At 47.3% G+C, this 19,787-nt stretch overlaps 1 protein-coding gene across 2 annotated transcripts in view; it reads left to right on the top strand.

Annotated features, from left to right (window-relative positions):
• Positions 1-9,028, top strand: part of RPF1 (ribosome production factor 1 homolog) — a 155,512-nt gene extending 146,484 nt beyond the window's left edge. For both annotated transcript variants that reach the window (XM_078644716.1, XM_078644725.1), the window contains exon 9: positions 8,869-9,028. In XM_078644716.1, the coding sequence (XP_078500842.1) occupies positions 8,869-8,910 (42 nt within the window). In that variant the 3' untranslated portion in view covers positions 8,911-9,028. The remainder of the gene's footprint in view (positions 1-8,868) is intronic.
• Positions 9,029-19,787: the final 10,759 nt, after the last annotated feature.

The following is a 19,787-nucleotide window of genomic DNA, read 5'->3' as shown; positions in this document are numbered from 1 at the left end:
GGGCTGAGGTTCTCTTGAGGGTGGCGGACATATAGGGTAACATCGTCCTCGTACATTGAGACGAGTAGGGAGCGGGACGAGAAACCAATACCCCTGTGAGTGTGGTGGTGCCGAAGCCTGGCGGCCAGGGGCTCCATTGCAATGGCAAAGAGCATGAGCGATAACGGGCTCCCCTGGCGTGTGCCACGAGTAATACTAATAGGGTCGGAAACCGGACCATTAATGCGGAGACGTGCCGAGGGATTGGTGTAAAAGAGTTTAACCTTACGCAGAAAGATTTCATTGAAGCCCATATGCGGCAGGATGTAAAATAAGAAGGGCCACTCCAGTGTTACGAACGCCTTAGTGGCATCCAGCAGGGAAGCCCCAGCCGGTAGGTTAGGATTCATTTGTCGCAAAACTGAGAAGATTGTACGAAAGTTGTGTGAGGTTTCCCTACCAGGAATTAAACCTGATTGATCGGGGAGCAATGGTGGGCATAAGTAAAAGAAGGCGGCAGGCGATCAATTTAGCCAAAATTTTATCTGTTTATAAGGGAAAGGGGACGGTAGGAGTCGCGACTGTCGGCAGGCTTGTCGGGTTTGAGAAACAAGATTATCATCGCCTCACGCAAGGATGGCGGGAAGAGACCGGTATCAAAAGATTCATTGTACATAGCCGCCAGATGTGGTTCCAGGAGATCGGCGAACGTTTTATAGAACGAGGCTGGCAGGCCATCCAGGCCAGGGACCGTGTCTCCAGGTAGCCTACTGATGGCAGTCAGTATTTCCTCCTTGGAAGACGATTCATCAAGGAATTTACGATGGTAGTCTTCCAGCCAGACAAGCGCAATAGATTCAAAGTATTGATCAAAATCCTCCCGTGGCAGAGGAGTACCGGCAGAATAGAGTTGTGAATAAAAATCGAGAAAGCAGGATTTTATGTCCTCCGGGGAGGTAGTCCTGCCCGGGCCACCATCACTGAGGGCTGTTATATAAGAGGCAGTTTGCGGTGGACGAAGAAGGTTGGCAAGAGTACGCCCCGGGCAGTCCCCCTCTGCAAAGCGACGCGCCCGACCCTCGCTGCCCAAAAAAGACAGTTGACGGCCAGCTTCATCCGAGAATTCAGTGTGTTTTTGGCATAGTAGCTCCAGCATCTGAGGGCTGGTGTGTGCCCCCCGGGCGGCATCCAGATCTTTAATGTCCTCCTCGAGATTAGCCAGAGTGGTACAAATAGAGCGGAGGACGCTGGCCTGTTTAGAAATACATTCGCCCCGAATGAAGGCCTTAAGCCCTTCCCATAAGGTGGAAGCAAAGTCGACGGAACCCGTGTTTAAATCGAAATAGTTGTTTATCGCGGTGCGGATGTCTGCACAAAAAGCAGTGTCCCGGAGGGCGTTAGGGGGGGGACGCCAAGTGAAGGCCCGTCCCAGAGAATGAGGAGGGCTGAGATGGACCTGGACCGGCGCATGATCGGAGAAGGTGCGAGCCATGTGCACTGCATCGGTGAGCCAAGACAAAACGTCCGGCGAGGTCAGCCAAAAATCAATTTGTGACCAACACCCCCTTGCGCCAATGACGCAGGTGCCGTCACGAGCATCGGGGCGGAAGTGACACCAAGCATCATAAAGAGCGTTATCGGTTAAAAAATACGCGAGTGCTGCAGCTGCACGCGGATGGGACGTATAGGAGCCCGACCGATCCAAGGTCGCCGATAGTGTGACATTAAAATCCCCACCCCAAACTACCACCGCGGGGCCGCAGGAGGAGATGAGGTGCCAGATGTGATTAAACAATTCCGGGTAATCGGAGTTGGGGCCGTAGACCGCGGCAATCGTAACTGGCTGAGCCAGTAGTAAACCATGGAGGATCACATATCTGCCTTCCAGATCGAGGAGTACCCGGGCGGTCTGCCAAGGGAGGCCCAGACGCATCAGAATTGAGACTCCCCTGGCATACGACGAGTAGGTGGAGGAGTGGGATTCCCCCCAATAACGGGATTGGAGTCTGGAGACGGATCCGGGCGACAGGTGCGTCTCCTGTAAGAGACATATATCTACTTTGTGTCGCTGTATGTGTGAGTGAATCAGTCTGGCCTTGCGCTGGTCATTCAGGCCCCGGACCTTCCAAGTCCAGCATACGATGTCAGCCATAAGGGGGGCGGTTCAAAGTGCAGCACAACGCAGTGCAGACGGCAAACTACACAGACTAGCACAGCACACATGAGGAACAGAAAAGTCAGAGGGTGGCAGGAAGCAGCACAGGTAGGAGGCAGCCTCGGGGGATTTCCACAAACAGGGCAGTGCGGGAGAGGCACGCGAGCATCTGACTGACTGGTATGGCTCAGAGGGCAGAGCGCACCAGTGGGCAGTGATAGCGCCCCATGAACCAAACCACAGGGGGCGCAGATTATAAGGGGAGGGATGGACCAGTGGAGCAACATGTTGACCAACAATATATGACCAGTGAGCGTAAACAGAACAAATCAGAGAGCACAATGCAGTGAGGAAGACCAGACTTGCGGCGAAGTGATGCAGGAAGCACAATGCAGTGTCAAGAACCATACATGTGGAAGCAATATAGAACTAACATACAGTGGCGGAATAAAGCCACAACCCCAATAGAGAAGCAAGAATCCCCCATAGAAAACCCCACACACCCCAACCGAACAGTACCTTGCAAAGACGCCCCCCCAACCCCGCACCCACTCCAACCCCCTAATTAGGCTGAGTCACCAAACCACCCCACGACTGGGAAAGGGAAGAACAGCTGAGGAGAAGGGAATCATCCCGTGGGGGCATGGCAGGGCTAGGCGTACACCCCTGCAAGAGAGCAGGGTGGCCAGGCTTAAGTGGTGTTAGGCATCCCTTAAGGCAGAAGTTAAAGACAAAAACAGAGTCTGCAGATTCAATCATTGTCACTGAGACGATCAGAGCCATCAGGCTGAGATTTAGTTGGGGAGGAGCGGGAATCTTTATCGAGTTTCTTAGCGAATGCCAAAGCCTCCCTCGGATCAGAGAAGAAGAGTGTTTTAGCGCCCTGTCGGACTTTCAGTTCTGCTGGGTAGGCCAAGGAGTACGAGACCTCATGCTTCTGTAGAAGGCGCTTGGCAGGTAGAAATTCTCGCCGGGTCGCTTGGACTGTGAAGGTTGTAGTCAGGGTAGAAGGAGAGTGCGTTGCCCTGGTGATTGATGGTGCCCTTATCTCGTGCAGCACGAAGTATGCCGTCACGATCGCGGTAATTCAAGATTTTAGCGATGATTGGCCATGGAGGCAGCCCAGGACCAGGACGCGGGCCAAGGGAACGATTAGCACGCTCCACAATAAACACCGGAGAGAGGACATCGCCAAAGAGCTCCCTGATCAACTGTTCCACAAAGTCCTCCATCTTTGAAATGTTGGTGGATTCCGGGAGGCCCGTGATGCGGAGATTGCTCCGACGGGAGCGGACCTCCAAATCCTCGTTCTTCTCCCGAATGACCACCAAGATTTTGTCCATTTGGAGTAGTTTCAGACAGTCCGGGGTGGCAGCATCCTCGGCGTCCGACACCCTGGTCTTGACATGGAGTAAACGGTTGTCGTGGGCGTCAACACAGGCCTTTACCGAGTGCAAACGGGCTGAGAGTTGATCCAGCTGTGTTGCAATTCCAGTCACTGTTGACCTGACATCTAGCATGATTGCCTTGAGGTAGTCATCCCGAGTGGAGGGGGCATCCATGTTGACAGCAGAGTCTGCGCCCTCGGAGCAAGCACCGTCCTGTCAGGAAGACCTTCGGAGCTCAAAAGCTATCTTGGGCTGTCTAGGGTCCGTTTTCCCCATGTTGAGAGACCCAGTCGTCAAGAGTGAGGCTTACACAAGACAACCGGCGACCAAGGAGGACAGGGACCCGCCACCCGCCAAGAGCCGATAGTGTAAGGCAAATAGGTGTCCAATAGGATCCCCCACGATGAAGACCGCTGCAGTCTGGAAGGATGGCTCCAGGGATAGTTTGGGTGTCCGAGGTGGTGAGTTAGTGGAGCAGTCAGTGTCCCCTCTTCACAGCCCCCCACTGGAACGGCCGGCAACCGAGGAATGCGAGCAGGGGCCCAAGCCGGCGCCAGACAAGCATACCACCGGCAGCCCCCAGCCCCACAAAGTCACAAATACCGAGGTTATGGAGGGTGCAGAGGAGCCAACAGCCAGCACGCCTTTGAGAGCTGGGAAGACGGCCGCTCGACACGCACTAGGCTGCAGGACTGGGCCCCCTCATGGCCTGGACGGGGATAATGTTAGGTGCTCCACAAACTTCAGGGGGCCAGACAGAGGCAAGGAAGGCACCTCCAAGCAGTGATTGCAGGGCGATACCGGGGGCCCACGCCACACTAGGGATTCACATGAACCAAGGTGCCTGTCCATGAAGAAGGCAGGGTGCTCCAAGCGGCAGCTCGTGTGTGCCGGCAGCAATGGCGACAGGAGGAGAGCAGCGCCGGCGTAGGGGCGGGAGCACCAGGCTCCAGCGGGGAGCAAGCAGGAGGGAGGCACGGTGTACAGGCCCCAATGGCGGCAATGAAGAACCCGCATGGATGAGGGTGGGGGGGACACCAAGCTCCAGTGGCGTCTCCCCAGGCAGTGATCAGTCCAATGGATGGTGCAGCTGGGCCGCCGCAGGCCGAGGCCCGATCTCCGCCACTCAGAACCCAGGGGAGGGTCCAAAGGCCAGGGGAGGCAGGAACTGCAGAGAAGCCAGGCGCCGAGCAGTTGGGCGCCGGCCCAGGCAGCGACCGCTCAGCCCGGCAAGTGGGAGGCTGATTAGGGGGGTCGGCACCCCCCCAGACAGAGGCAGAACCAGCGGGGGGCCGCCGCTCACGTCGCCGAGCCCGGGTGCCAGCGGTCGCAAAATGCGGCGAGCATGGAGGTGTCAGGATGTTAGCTCCCAGGCCGCAGCACCCCAGGCAGGACGGAACAGCCTGCGGGCCCCCAACTGCGCCAATTAAGCCATAGAGGCGGCGCCACTCACCCGGTGTTGACGGTCGCCGTCCCCGGAACGCGCCGCAGCTGCGAGCGGCAACAGGAGGCCTCCACACTCCGGAGCAGGAAGGCCAGAAACACAAGGGCCGACACACGCGGGCCCAGGAAAGCAGGCCCAGCGTCGGCCGAGGATGGCGTATCTCCGCCCCGGGACCTACAGAAGGACAACATTGCGATGAACCGACACCTCGCAAGCAGGGTAGGCAGGAATCAGCGTTGGTGTGCAGGTAAGGTGAGGATGCCTGCAGGATTATTTCGGATTTACAAGCTTGGCCAGCAAAGCCCACTCAGAATGCGGCCATCTTGCAGCCAGCCAAGCCACGCCCTGCTTTTTGTCTTGTACTATAATTTCTGGCATACCAAGAAGGCATACTTCTGCTCATTCCCTGCATAATCTCCTACCTCCATAGTGCTCAACACACTATTAGTAGTTAAATCCCCCTTGGGGTTTATCATGAACATGTATGTCACAGTGAGTGCGGAGAGACCGATGCTTATCACAGGCATGCATAGAAGGTGGGATATGGATATAATTCTTAATCTCAATAAAACATACAAAATGTCAATTAACACTATCTGTAGAATAGCAACCCATTCATTAGTCCTTTGTGCATATTCAACGAAAGGACGGGGCACAGTTGAGACAGATGGTTCCAAAGCACCTTTTTGCAGCCTCCTACCTTTCATGCCCATCATCCTCAGCTGACTAAAACCATTACATGATTGATACACCGCAAGCGAATGTTCTAGAGATTCATGCTTTCAACAAAACAAGATGCGTACCTGTAAAATTAGTTATGCAGTTTGTACATCTCCTAGATTCATATGCATTCAATTTCGCTCCCCGATGAAGGGAGGGCAGTTTCAAGGCAAAGCGTTTTAGAGAAAGCATGTGTAGAAAAAAAAATATGAAACATGCCCACTTATTGGGATATTGTGGACTTTCACTTAACATCATAGGGGACCGACACGAATACTCTGTGGTCACTGCCAACAAAAGTGGACTTTCACTTAACATCATAGGGGACCGACACGAATACTCTGTGGTCACTGCCAACAAAGGAAAACAAAATTGGAATAGGGAACCTTCTGGACACACCCATTAAATGGAGGAATTATGTGCTGCATCTGAATCTAGAAGATCTCCAAGTTACAAAACTGTTATTACAAATAATTTGTGTTTTACTCTTGTTGTCTTGACGGAAGGACCTGTTGCCATTGGGCTACGGGGTAGTGAGCTCTAGTAAAAGCTTCTGCTTAAGCTGTTGGGGCCACAGTACCTTTTGACGCACAACCTGATGGATAACAGAAATATTGTAACTATGACTAGTAGCTTTTTGTGACCGCATTTTTAGAATCCTCAAGATGGGTCTTATGTAGAGTGGACAATTGTTGAAGCAGCGTTCTGCGTACAGGTCATCGCACAAAGCTCTGTAAGCTATTGAATTTCTATAATTTAGTCTGTTATCAGAATTTGAATTCACATGAGTCGAAATCTCCACCGTGCTCTTAACATTTCAAAGGGCCTGTGTTTATAAAAGCATTAACAAAAAGTAAGATTAGAAACATGTTGAGGGTTTTCTTTTTCAGAATTCCTAAGACTGCTGTTAATTTGGATTAGAAGCTCGCTCCAAAACAAACTCAACAAAATGTGTTCCGTAACAAAATTACATTCACGATCTTTCCTTTAGAATGTTCTAGGAGTGCAGGTTCACGATTCTCTTTCTGAAGCGATCCCCCTACTTGTATTCAATGAAAGTTAGGAAAACAGTCAGAAATATTCACTCCTAGATTGGAAACGTAAATCTCTTCTTTAATTAACCCCTCCCATGCTCATGACGAGCTCAGCTCGTCAAGACCGTTAGAACTCTCACACGCGGGGCTAATTCCTCTGCTGTGCGAGCGTTCTACAGAAACGGATGTGGCTGTGACGAGCTCAGCTCATTATGAGCACACGACCACCGTGGCTCATGAAGAGCTGAGCTCATCACGAGCACAGGGGCGCTGTGTGCGCCCGCCCTCCCCCCAGCACAACGGGGGAAACCGCTCCGCAGGCAAGGGGTTAAAGTTGACCAGAGAGGGTTCGTCATGAGTGGACTAGCATCATCTAATGCCAGATTGCTTTCCAATATTCACTTCCTGACAAAACGGATGAGGTTTGGTGAGCCACTGAGAAACCCTTTTACAGGCTGTAATAGCCTTTTCTGTGTTATGCCCTCACTTGCCATGGCCTACCTCCAAAATTTCTTCAGATTGTACAAACCCCCTATACCTTCCCTAAAGCATCACCGTGCTCTACAGGCACCATATCTCACTACTTACATTTAGGCATAATCCCAGTAAAGACGCTATGGCCATTAATCTTTATTTTAACAATAGAACCTTATTGTTGAAGATTCCAATCAACAGCCATTTAATAATCATTAAGTGAAACCCTCAGCCTGCACGGATTATATATCACTGCTGAGATCTAATGGAGAAGTTTAAATGTGAAATCCCCAAAAGAAATCCAACTGTTCACAAATATATCTGGGTATAAACTGAATCTGGAAAAGACAAATTGTACCCCTGAATACATGTTTTCAATACAAGTATGGTATTATGCTGGAATGCGCAAGCTCCCAGTCCATAAGGCATGTTAATGGCAGCGCTAGCCTCATCCTAACATCAGCACAATAAAACATTGCTGCTATTCTGTAAAAATGGCATCACTCAAACTGTCTTGATGTAGTCGTGTGAACAAAGAGGAATATATGAATTATATGAATGTGTGTGCATGTATGTTTGTATTTATTTATATATATATCTAACATTTCAATTTAAACGTCGGTGTTTCACGAAGCCCAAGCAAGCCACAAGAGTCCAATGCTTGTGCAACAAATTTGATAACACGTAGGTTGTTTTTCATTTGGGCAAATGTAGGAACACAAAATTATAGAACATTTGTTGTTCATTGAATTCTTCAACATGTATTCTTCAAAATGTAAGTGGTGCAAAAAAATGTTGTAAAACACCTTCAAAATCAACAGATATCGGTAATTTCAAATTCTGAGTTGCACAAATAACCAGTGTACCTACACAAATGTATACCTTTTCTTCATACTTATTTTAAATGTAATAGAATTTACCTCATGAATCGATATATGGTCTAAACACAAGGAAAAAATCATTTTTGTCACAGATCAGTTAATGCTTTGGGTATCACATGTTTTTCAGTACCCGCCAGTGAGACCTGCCCCAGCTATCAAAAACAGGCCCCTAGTGTTCTTAAGGGAAACGGGTTAGCTGCAAATTGGTTATAAAAAAACTATATTGAATTTTTTTTTTAAAGTATGATACATAGAAGTATACAGTTGCCAGCAATCATCCTTTGGAATTATTTATTTTGCTTCTTTCTGCAGTCCACAATCTTAGGTAGAGTCGATTAATACTTTCAATCACTAACTAAAAAGCCATTAAATATTATTGGACTGTGAGAGACTGCCTTTAGGTACCACATCTCTCTCCACTTTTGTACAACTAATATGTACTGGAGCAGTGGTGCTTCACCTGTAATCCAAGGACACCTGAGGCCTTCTCAGGGAGTCCATGACTAGGAAATTGAATAATATTAAAAATATTAAAGCATACGGATAAAGAAGCAAATGTGTTATCTATATATATGATTGTAAATTAAGCAAAATATTTAAATGTTTGAGCATCTGTCTGTATATTTACTTTTACATTTTGGTGTATTGTTTTGACCTTTAAATCGTAGGCAGGGGGTTCTCAGATTGCAGAAATGATTCAGTGGGGTCAACAGAAGTCATCAGGTTATAAAATGCTGTACTATAGATAGAGTCCGATTTTTAAAATCTAATTTTTTTCTTCCTTCTATTTCAGAGACATGAAATGGACACCAACCGAAGGAAGTTCCACTTGTAAGACTGCAGTTCAAACAAATGCAGTTTTGCTGGAGCACATCTTAATCTTGGACATTCGCATACTTGTTACATCTTTGTTTCTTGCATTTCTGTAAATAAAGTTTTTTATAATCTGAAAATTTGAATTTGGCTATTTAAATGTGCTGCCCATATTTTAGCTATTTTTGTTCAAGACTGATTTACACTTCTCTGTTTATTATTTGCCTGATTCTGCTTTGCGATGTTTTTAGAAATATTCAGTCATGATAGAATTGGATTAGTGTTTACTTGCAGAATGTTTCATCTTCCTTACTAATTGATATTTCTAGATTTCAGACATTGAATAATGATAGCAGTTAGGATGGACTCCCAGAGAAATTGTTAGCTTACCCCTCCTTGAATTCCCAAGATTGTCTGCTCATAAAGATAACCCCCACATTCTCAAACCTGCTGGTTATGCTTGGAGACTTTTGTGACCATGGCAGACAGCTAAACATTTGTCCCCTCAATACACACAAAAAAGAGGGGATAGGTTACCTTCCTACCCCGACCTCTCCAGTCAAACCACAATTCACACAGCAGAAATGAAGGTATGTGTACTATGGTTCAATTGTGAATTTCATGTCTAGTATTTTTGTAAAGTGTTTGTGTAACTCACTCCCTGCCCAACCTTCATGGCGTGAGGAGGGCAATGCCGGGCAGTGGTCTCAGCTTGATAAATGTGCGACTACAGGGAGCCGCTCCTACTCCCATGCCATTTCGAGTTCGCTTACTGATGGAAATCAATCCTTCAGGAGTGTGAGTTTAAGTAAACTCTGGTTATTATGGAACTACCCAGTAAAATCCAAAATAGGACTGGAGGGTTCTTGTAGGGGATCCAGATGGTGCTGATGAATGCCATAGTGACCCAACATTGAGGACGCAGTACAATTGGCAGAAACATGTCAACACTTTTGCACAAAGGAGGGGTTAACTGATCCTAATGTTCTCCTTTCACCACTATCCTTCATGTTTTTAATCCTGGCTAGGTGGTCAAAGAATAAAATAGTACCACGGCCGAGCTAGTTTTAACCTTCACAAAATGCACATTCTTTGGTGATCCCGCTATTTTGTGTTTGTATTGTCTTCCCCTCCCCTTTGCTCCACCCCAGGCTTTGGTATGCACGGGGTGTCAGTTACCAAGCCCGATAAAGAAGAATGGCACATTTCGTGTAGGAGGGCAGTCTTTTTACACAGAGCACATGCCACATACTGTCAACAATTGACCACATTTATACCTCGCTGCTGTGTGAACTGTAGCTAAAGGTTTGTGACAGACTATTATAAAAATGTCCCAATATTTCAGCCCTCCAGTTATTCTGTAGAAACAAGATTACCTGCAGTGCTTTCAGCTGCTGTGGTAGTTTTTCAGAAGGCAAAAGCAAAATCAGACCGTTTTCAGTCTGTGCTAAAGGTTATCCATCAAACCGTATGCTGTGCAAAGATCTGCGTGTACAGGCTTTATCATATCTGCCACGGGGCCCTAGGCAAGTTGTAACACCTTTATTTTATCTTTTGGGCCAATATGATGTTGTTTGTAGTTTACTATTTTGTTATGTAGGCTTATCAGGGCTAATACAAAATGTGACATTATTAAAAAGGAACAGAACAGCTTGAATTAGGTGGGTAAAAAATGGGGCTGCCGGGCACATAAGCCGCATGGAAAGTGTGAGAAATTGGGTTTTGTTCAGGGAGGTGTGTGCTCTTCTCAAGCAACAGCCATAATCCTTGTCAGGGTGAACCACCAAAAGTCACTAAATTAACCTGTGCTTAATTCTTTGTTAGCTTGGCACAAAAGCAGTCTTAGAGGCAATGTGTGAAGAATTTGTGCAACTAACAAACAATAATAAAGTCAAAACACAATACATGAAACATCCAATAAATTATTTGACACCAAAAACAATAAAAATCCAATCAGTAGCACCAAAGATTTGCAATTCCAACGATTTACGGTAAATATAGCACCTAGAAGCACAAAGCACCACACACGGGTACAGGAATCAGGTTAGTCCTGCTGAAAAGATTACCTTCTGAAGTCCAGTGGGAAACGTCCAGCTCACAGTGAAGGAGATCGCAAGGAGCATGGAGAGCGTCACGGATGATTGTAGCTATAGCACGAACCAAGAAACAAAAGAGGGGGTTGCCTTGTAACCCTGACAGCAATTGGGCTATTATGTTATATAGAAAATGAGGAGCGTGAGGATAAATCATTTAAATCTACAGTCTTGCAAAACATCTAATTTGTTAGTGTGATATCCAATGTGTTAAGCATAATTCTAATGAAATATTGGCCACACATCTAAGTTTGACCAGTTGTATGTATTTACCAATATTAGATCTTATTTCAAACAACATATATTATTATAGTGCATTATTCATCAAAACACAAGAAAAAATAAAGATGTACATTTATGCGTACATTCCAAAAACAAAAATAAGAATAAAGAACATATTCACATCAAAAGAATTAAATGGGTCCGTTCTTGCCAATTCATAAACGCTAGGTGGTGTGCCTAACTATTTAAGTACTGCAAACACAACAATGATGGACAGAATGTGGATCAATGTCACACATTCACCTCAGTCCAAAGATCTGGGCCCAAATCCATCGTTTTTCCACTCCACACCACCCTGGGTTAGACAATGGCGATATGCAAATCAGCGCTGACCCTGTGCCCCATGGGAACAGTCCAGTCCGAACTACAAAAGCCATGTCCTTCCCAGAACGGAAACAAGCATCCGAGGACCGGCCCGGTTTCGAGGTAACACCTCTCTTCAGCCCGGCTAGCTTGATTCCAGTGGTGTGGAGTGCCTGGGACTCACGTCTGAGCATCCCCAGTACACTTAGAGCGGTAACTGCAAACACAACAATGATGGACAGAATGTGGATCAATGTCACACATTCACCCCAGTCCAAAGATCTGGGCCCAAATCCATCGTTTTTCCACTCCACACCACCCTAGGTTAGACAATGGCGATATGCAAATCAGCGCTGACCCTGTGCCCCATGGGAACAGTCCAGTCCGAACTACAAAAGCCATGTCCTTCCCAGAACGGAAACAAGCATCAGCGCTGATTTGCATATCGCCATTGTCTAACCCAGGGTGGTGTGGAGTGGAAAAACGATGGATTTGGGCCCAGATCTTCGGACTGGGGTGAATGTGTGACATTGATCCACATTCTGTCCATCACTGTTGTGTTTGCAATTACCGCTCTAAGTGTACTGGGGATGCTCAGACGTGAGTCCCAGGCACTCCACACCACTGGAGTCAAGCTAGCCGGGCTGATGAGAGGTGTTACCTCGAAACCGGGCCGGTCCTCGGATGCTTGTTTCCGTTCTGGGAAGGACATGGCTTTTGTAGTTCGGACTGGACTGTTCCCATGGGGCACAGGGTCAGCGCTGATTTGCATATCGCCATTGTCTAACCCAGGGTGGTGTGGAGTGGAAAAACGATGGATTTGGGCCCAGATCTTCGGACTGGGGTGAATGTGTGACATTGATCCACATTCTGTCCATCACTGTTGTGTTTGCAATTACCGCTCTAAGTGTACTGGGGATGCTCAGACGTGAGTCCCAGGCACTCCACACCACTGGAGTCAAGCTAGCCGGGCTGATGAGAGGTGTTACCTCGAAACCGGGCCGGTCCTCGGATGCTTGTTTCCGTACTGGGAAGGACATGGCTTTTGTAGTTCGGACTGGACTGTTCCCATGGGGCACAGGGTCAGCGCTGATTTGCATATCGCCATTGTCTAACCCAGGGTGGTGTGGAGTGGAAAAACGATGGATTTGGGCCCAGATCTTCGGACTGGGGTGAATGTGTGACATTGATCCACATTCTGTCCATCACTGTTGTGTTTGCAGTAACTATTTAAGTACATCATCCACCTTGAGGTAGCCAAATTGGAGACTGGTTTGAGACCAAGTATTCGTTCCTCTGAGCCTCTTACTCTTAATTGTTATAAACTAAGTCCATCTTGTGCTGGTCCTATAACGAAAATACAGGCCGACGCATTTTGGCCTATTCCCTTTTCGAGCCCTCTTCAGGCCCAACGGGAGACAAGCGACCATATGCCTTACTGCCCAAAAATGAAAACCAAGGCTTTGACACCAAGTTCAAGCCACCATTCTCAATCTGAATGAGCTAAGCTGGACTCTTACTTGAGAGATTTGATATTGCTCTCAATGCACTTAGGGTCTCTGATATTCATCCTTGTTGATGAAGGCAAGATCATTGCAGCATGTCGCCCGCCATCTCAATGCTAGACTAGTAGCAGGAATAGCAGGCTGGACGTCATATACTGTTGTTGCTGCAGCGGGAAGATCCTGTCAGGCGTTGTGGATAGTTGTTGATGGAGTTTCGCATTGCCGGTTGTCACTGGCAGTCACTGTACCGTGAAGGGTCTGGTTCACTGGAACTTTGGGTTGGCGCGGGTGGCAAGATCTTGGTGCAAACTGGCCTGTTCACAGTCATGAAGAGCCCAAACTTCAGGAGGAGCCTTAATGCCACACCAAGAGTTCAGGACCTAGGAGGCACCTATTGGGGGTCAGGAATTCATGCCAGCAGAGCTCAGGCAGGTCCAGTGCAGCAGGTCAGCTGGGTAGTTTCAGAGAAACCTCTGGCACTTGTGTCCCTTTAACTCAGAACAGGAGACCAGCAAATGGTGCAGGTCCCATCTTCCTTCTCAGACTCCAGAGGAGACAGCAGGGCAGTCTTTCTTCTTTAGTACCCACAAATCCAGAAGTGCACTTAAAAATGGGTCGGTGGGTCCCATTTTTATACCTGGTGCTAGCTTTGAAATAGGAGAAGCCTCTGGAGCCCCCCCCACCCCCACATAGGTGTCAGGAATTTCCTGCCTCCCTGTCCTGGTCCCAGTCTGAATGCAATCCCAGTAAGCTAGTATGAAGTCATTTTCGTGTGATCTGAGTCAGTGTATTTATTTGAAATGCAAGTAGGGCTGTGCACGGCTCCTGCCAACACCCAGTCCCTCTACAGAGGCTGTTGAGTGGCTGTCTGAGAGGAATGCACAGGGACCAACAACACCTAGTCGTGACCCAGGAACAGGTGACAGTCGCCTAATTGTTAGGACAAGAAAATGGCAACTTTCTAAAAGTGGCATTTTCAGAATTGGGACTTAAAATCAGACGATTAAACTGCAATTCCTAAGATGCCAAACATGACCTTTCTACCTGCTCCCAAACAAATGTTACCACTTATTAAATTTAATAGTTAACCCAGTGTTATCCTATGGAAGAAGTCGGCGTCACCGTAGTAAAAAATGAATTTAGGAGTTTTTCAGTACCGGACATGTAAAACTAATCAATACATGTCCAGCATTTCAAATATAATGGTACCTGCACTTTACCATTGTTAACCAGTGTTACAGTCCTAAAAGCTGTAATGAACAGGTTAAAAAAACAGGAGGGCTGAAGAAAAATAGTATGGGGGGTGAACCTGCAGAGAGGGGCAGGGCCAACAGAAAGCAAGCCCAGTATAACATAAAAAAAATGTTTTTGGGCAGGCCCAAAAAGGATGAATACTTAAGTGTCTGACATTGGCACAGACCTACAGCGGTCTCAAAATTGCAAACGTAATGCTTAGTTGACATAGTTTTTCTCCCTGACTGCTTGCACATTGCATGCAAACCCCTGTAGCGGGCAGAGACCGATTAATCTACATAGAAATATTAGAATAGTTAATTTTCTGGATTTGTCTGACCGTAGCTATGTCAGATGAAACATGCACACAGTCTTCGTACAGGTAGGTGGAACATTTGCTGTTTGTTGTGGGTTTGAATAGATCTGTAGATGTGAACACAACTAAAATGTGATTTGTGTTAATATTGCTGTTTGAAGAGCAAGTTGTGTACAAAGTTTGACTAAAAATGAAATTTGCACCTACTTAAATTCCCTTCGCCTCTGTTCAAACAAAGTACATTGTTCCTAGGTTCCTCAGGGGGCTGCGTTAGCCTTGGCTTAAAACTGTAGACGGATTGCTTGTAAAATGTTGTTCAGTAAATACTCTTAAATTGACTTTGTTTTCGGCAGCCTTTCCCTATCCACTAGTTATATGATCACAACTATGTGGAGGGCAAGTTTTTGTGGGAGCACACTACTTCTGCCCAATCTAAACATGTACTCACAACTACCAACACATGGCTGGAGTCCAAGCACCTATACTAGTGAGTCTCACATACTTGTCTGGCGACAGCTGTGCTATCAAGCCAGACCATAAAAAGTCTCGCAAAAATGCTACCAGGAGAGGGTTTTGGCTCCACACGCACATTAGAAGCCAGTAGTGTCAGTCAGTCACTTAGCTTTATTCGATTTTTGATTTAAAAATCATAAAAGCATACAAACAAACATGAAAAAACTTACAAACAGTAATATATCTACAAGTTAAAAGAGCGTGTGCCCAGCCTGTTGGAACATTTCATTAATTACATCGCACTATACATAAAATTAGCATTTACAGTCTGGGTTAATACGTTGGCTTGTCCCTTCAGAAATTACAATTTTTGTACAATAAAACAAATCTATTACGGGCAGGAGAGCTACTACCAGTAAAAGCACGAAGTCCACTTCCCATCAAATATTTGTGTGCTGTCGTTGATCTAAGTGGAGGGATATGTGGGGTACTTGGGTAGAAATCGTACAAGTCCCAGATGGAAATGGGGCCATCTCCTTCTTTGGGCTGGGAGGATCGTAGATGGGGGACAATGTTCTGATTCCTGAATTTAACTAGAATTAGGTCCCCAGGGATGTCTGTAGGTAGTAACCCTAACCAGCCCACCCTTCTAACGCTCAGGATTCCACCGTCTTGATTGGGTAGGAGGGGTCTGTTTTTATTTAGCCAGAATATGACCTTATTTAGAAGGTCCTGGTGTCTTTCGGGTTTCCCGTAAGTGGGTGCCGGTATTCCCGAAAGAACAAGCACAAAAGGGGCGGCTTCCGGAGGTAAATGGATACATGCTACTCTGTTTCGCTCTGCTCTAACAGGGCAATTTGTTAATACAGAATTGGGGGCAATTTTAGTAGCAGTTAGGGGTGGTATATTAGAAATTTGACTTTCAATTGGAACATTTTTCCTGATGTTAATTGGCATAGGGGCTTCGGGTGTGATGGGTAGGTTGGAACGATTAGGTATTACCGTCTTTATAGGAGGTAAAGAGTTGGTTTTAATGGTTGTCTCTATATTTGTCAGCCTATCACCCAGGATATAAATTTTTTCTATCAGGGGTGCTATTATAGATCTTAGCATTTGCTTGAGCTGAAATAGTAGTGTCAACTGGGGCAATGATACTTGGTCATCCAAACTTTCAACACCCCCCTTAAAAACGGTGGAGTTCATGGCGGGCGATGTGAGACCAACGCAAAGTTTTTGTATTTTGGATTGAGTTCCATGGTCATTAACCCCGTCATATTTCCTTTTAACACTTGAACCCTGTGGCAGTACAGCGGCTTGGGTGTTGACCTCATTAGATGATAGGGATGGTTCACACAGTCTGCCAACAGGGATGTCGATACTAGAGTTTTTTACAGGGGAGGTGGATGCTACTGGAGCGAACTTAGTACCACACAATGCATTTAGTTCCTCCCAGTAGGACAAGTTTTGCGGTCTGCCCATGGTTAATGGGGGAGATTGCGTAATATCTAGAAGTTGGGAAGATACATCAGTGTCTACTTCACTTAGAGAAGACAGTGTCTTCCTGCTCGGAATTTCCTTTTCCATCCCCTTTCCCGAGCCCCGCTATGAAAATGAATTTTTAATTGCCTCCTTTCGCATCATTCTTGATGAAATATGATCAATGTTAATGTCTTTCAACGTGGAGAAGAATGTTCATGGAAGGTCAATATATAATGTAGATCTCTGTACCTTGTGTAGTCAGGGAGCCAAGGGAGGTGGACCGTCCCGTCCTCCTCAGGCCTCGGAGGGCCACAGAGGGCCCGGCGCGGACCCGCGACGCGTCCCGCGACGCGGAAGGAGCCTCCTCTTTTTCAGCGCCTCCGGGCGCGCAGAACCAGGAAGTGACCCGCTCGGCCTGCTAGGAGCTGTAGTTCCCCGGCGGCCGTGCAGGTGGATGACAGCGGCGGCGGGGGGAACAAGCAGCGCGTGGGCCCCAGCAGCGGCGTATGGCGTGTGGCAGGTAGGACTGTCCGCAATGACCCCCCGCTCCTCAGTGGGAGCCTCCTCTTTTTCAGCACCTCCGGGCGCGCAGAACCAGGAAGTGACCCGCTCGGCCTGCTGGGAGCTGTAGTTCCCCGGTGGCCGTGCAGGTGGATGACCGCGGCGGCGGGGGGAACAAGCAGCGTGTGGGCCCCAGCAGCGGCGTATGGCGTGTGGCAGGTAGGACTGTCCGCAATGACCCCCCCCCAGCCAGTAGTGTTTTATTGAGCAGACGTTGTGTGGTTCCACAAACCAGTGCTTGCCCTCCATTCAGCTGTGATAATTTTGCTTCGTTATCCAGCTGCCTGAACCAGCAGCTGTAGGTCTAACTTTGAACTTTCTAGGGCTCACACACATGGCACTGTAATGTTATTAAAGTGTCTTAGATAACGAGATAATTCACAGGTTTTTAGGTCTCGCAGAGAGACCTAATGCCACCCATCCACAAAACTGACTTTTTACGATGAGGATTTCCAACAGTTCACGCAAATCACGTGACCTAACAAGCACAAGCATTTCCCCACATGAAAGGCATCAGCCTCCCTCCCCTAATTATTCACTTCACTTTTCACGGCCCCAGGCCGTGACTCGCATTTCTAATCCCCCCTGCATCAGCCTCCCACATGCTTCCCTCCCCATGCCTTCAAAGGCTCCCCCAGCGTGCGCTCGACCGGCCTCACACCCCATCACCATATGCTTGTTCCCTCCCACTCGCTCGCTCCCCCGCCACCCCCACCATGCTCTTAATTTTAATTATTTAGCTTTACTGCGCGCAAACACGCCGACTACAACTTCTATGTCAGTCAGCTGCACCATTTGCTCAGGACATTGCTTGTTTTAATCTGGATGCAGGTAGGAGCCCTCCCCAGTGGATCAAGTAAGACTGTTACACTATCTAAGCAAAACTGTCAGTCAGTTCTTGGAAATGCTTACACACTGCCTTCAACAACACAAAGGCGGCCACTTAACTTCTGCAAAAGCACCCCGGGTCCAGCGATTTTAATAAATTATGACTATTTTCAGTGCAAACAGTTTTCAGTTCAAATGTGGTAATTATTTAGTAAATGGGAGACAAGCGGCAAATTGATATGGAGAAAGCCAACCCCAGGGCACTGTACTTTGACAGCAGCCCCATGTATAGAGAATCAGCAGCACGCTGCCTGGCCTTGCTTGTTAAGGTATGACATTCTGTCACTGAAGCTGTTAACCAAAGAGTCAGATTTTTTTATTTATCTGAAATTGCTGGAATGTAAATACAGCCCCGTTGCAAAGTGCTGTTCTGGGCCTGGAAGTACAGTCACTGCACTTCCCCGGCATATGGTAACATTGTCTGTCATGTTAAGCGGTGGAGGGTGTGTTTTTGTAATGGCTCCAAAGTGGCTTCATAGTTCTTTCCTTTGTTAGGACTTCATTTAGTCAATTTAAACAAACCTTAGCCGAGAATCCTGCGTCCATAAACAGGGTCGTCCTGTCTGTCCTGAACCAAAGTATCCATCCACATCTTTGGTTTGAACTACTCCGAGATGCTCATATGAAAACACCCTCAAAACTGACAAGCAACATTCGACATCATCAAGTCCGATACCACATGATTCACGGGTCTGCCACATGCCAGCCGGACACCCATCAATGCACGGAGCTGGAGATTCAATGTGCGAGCCTTCCTGCAGTGCCTACATTTCACACGCACGGTGGTGCAGCGTGGCGCTGCTAAAAAGCAGTGCGGGACTGGTATCCCTTTATTAATATGGATTTCTTCAGGGTAGTGAGGAGCAAATGCTTAAGATTTTTTACTGCACATTACCGCTAAAAAATGAAGGAGGCGCCGTTAAATCTGCTGGTCGACCCCTTGGTGCAAGTCACTGGCTCAAAGCCCAACGAGGCTCCTCAGCCTTTCATCCTTCAGAGGTCGATAAGAGGAGTACCAAGCAGCTGGGTATAAAATGCACACGATCAACTCTTAGTTTTTTATAGTCAGACCTGCAGGACTTAATCGTTTGCATATCAGCTGGTGCTTTGGGATTTAAAGTCCACAGTTAGGAAAATACAGTTTGTATTAATTCTTTTCTTTGTGACAGCTGAGCATCAACTTATAGCGCCATGTTTGGTCGATAAATAATGCATTCGCCGCCTCTTGTCTAATTATCTTTCACTTTCGTGAAAGTTTGCAGCCCCGTTTCTTTGCAGCCAGTGAGCCCTGTCGTCCATCTGCGCAGCCATCAAGAGAAGTAAGTCTTTTCACTATACTCCTATCTATGGTTTAATGCCGAGCTTTTATCAGCAATACGGCACCACTCGCACCGTTCAATCAGAGCATTGGTTTTTTTGTTTGTTTTGTTCAGGAAGAGGCATTGGCATCTCTATTTTCTGCATCACGGGTTCTTGGTGAACACTGCCACATGCCAGCCGGACACCCATCAATGCACAGAGCTGCAGATTAAACGTGCGAGCCTTCCTGGAGTGCCTACATTTCACACTCACGGTGTTGCAGCGTTTGGCGCTGCTAAAAAGCAGGGCGGGACTGGTATCCCTTTACTAGTATGGATTTCTTCAGGGTAGTCAGGAGCAATTGCTTTAGAATTTTTACTGCACATCAACGCAAAAAAATAAAGGAGACGCCGTTAAATCTGCGAATCGAGGCCTTGGTGCAAGTCACCGGCTCAAAGGTCAACGAGGCTCCTCAGCCTTTCATCCT

Source organism: Lissotriton helveticus, chromosome 1_1, assembly GCF_964261635.1.
Source record: "Lissotriton helveticus chromosome 1_1, aLisHel1.1, whole genome shotgun sequence".
Lineage (NCBI taxonomy): Eukaryota > Metazoa > Chordata > Amphibia > Caudata > Salamandridae > Lissotriton > Lissotriton helveticus.
Note: the sequence above shows the minus strand (reverse complement) of the source record. Positions and strands in the feature narration are given on the sequence as shown.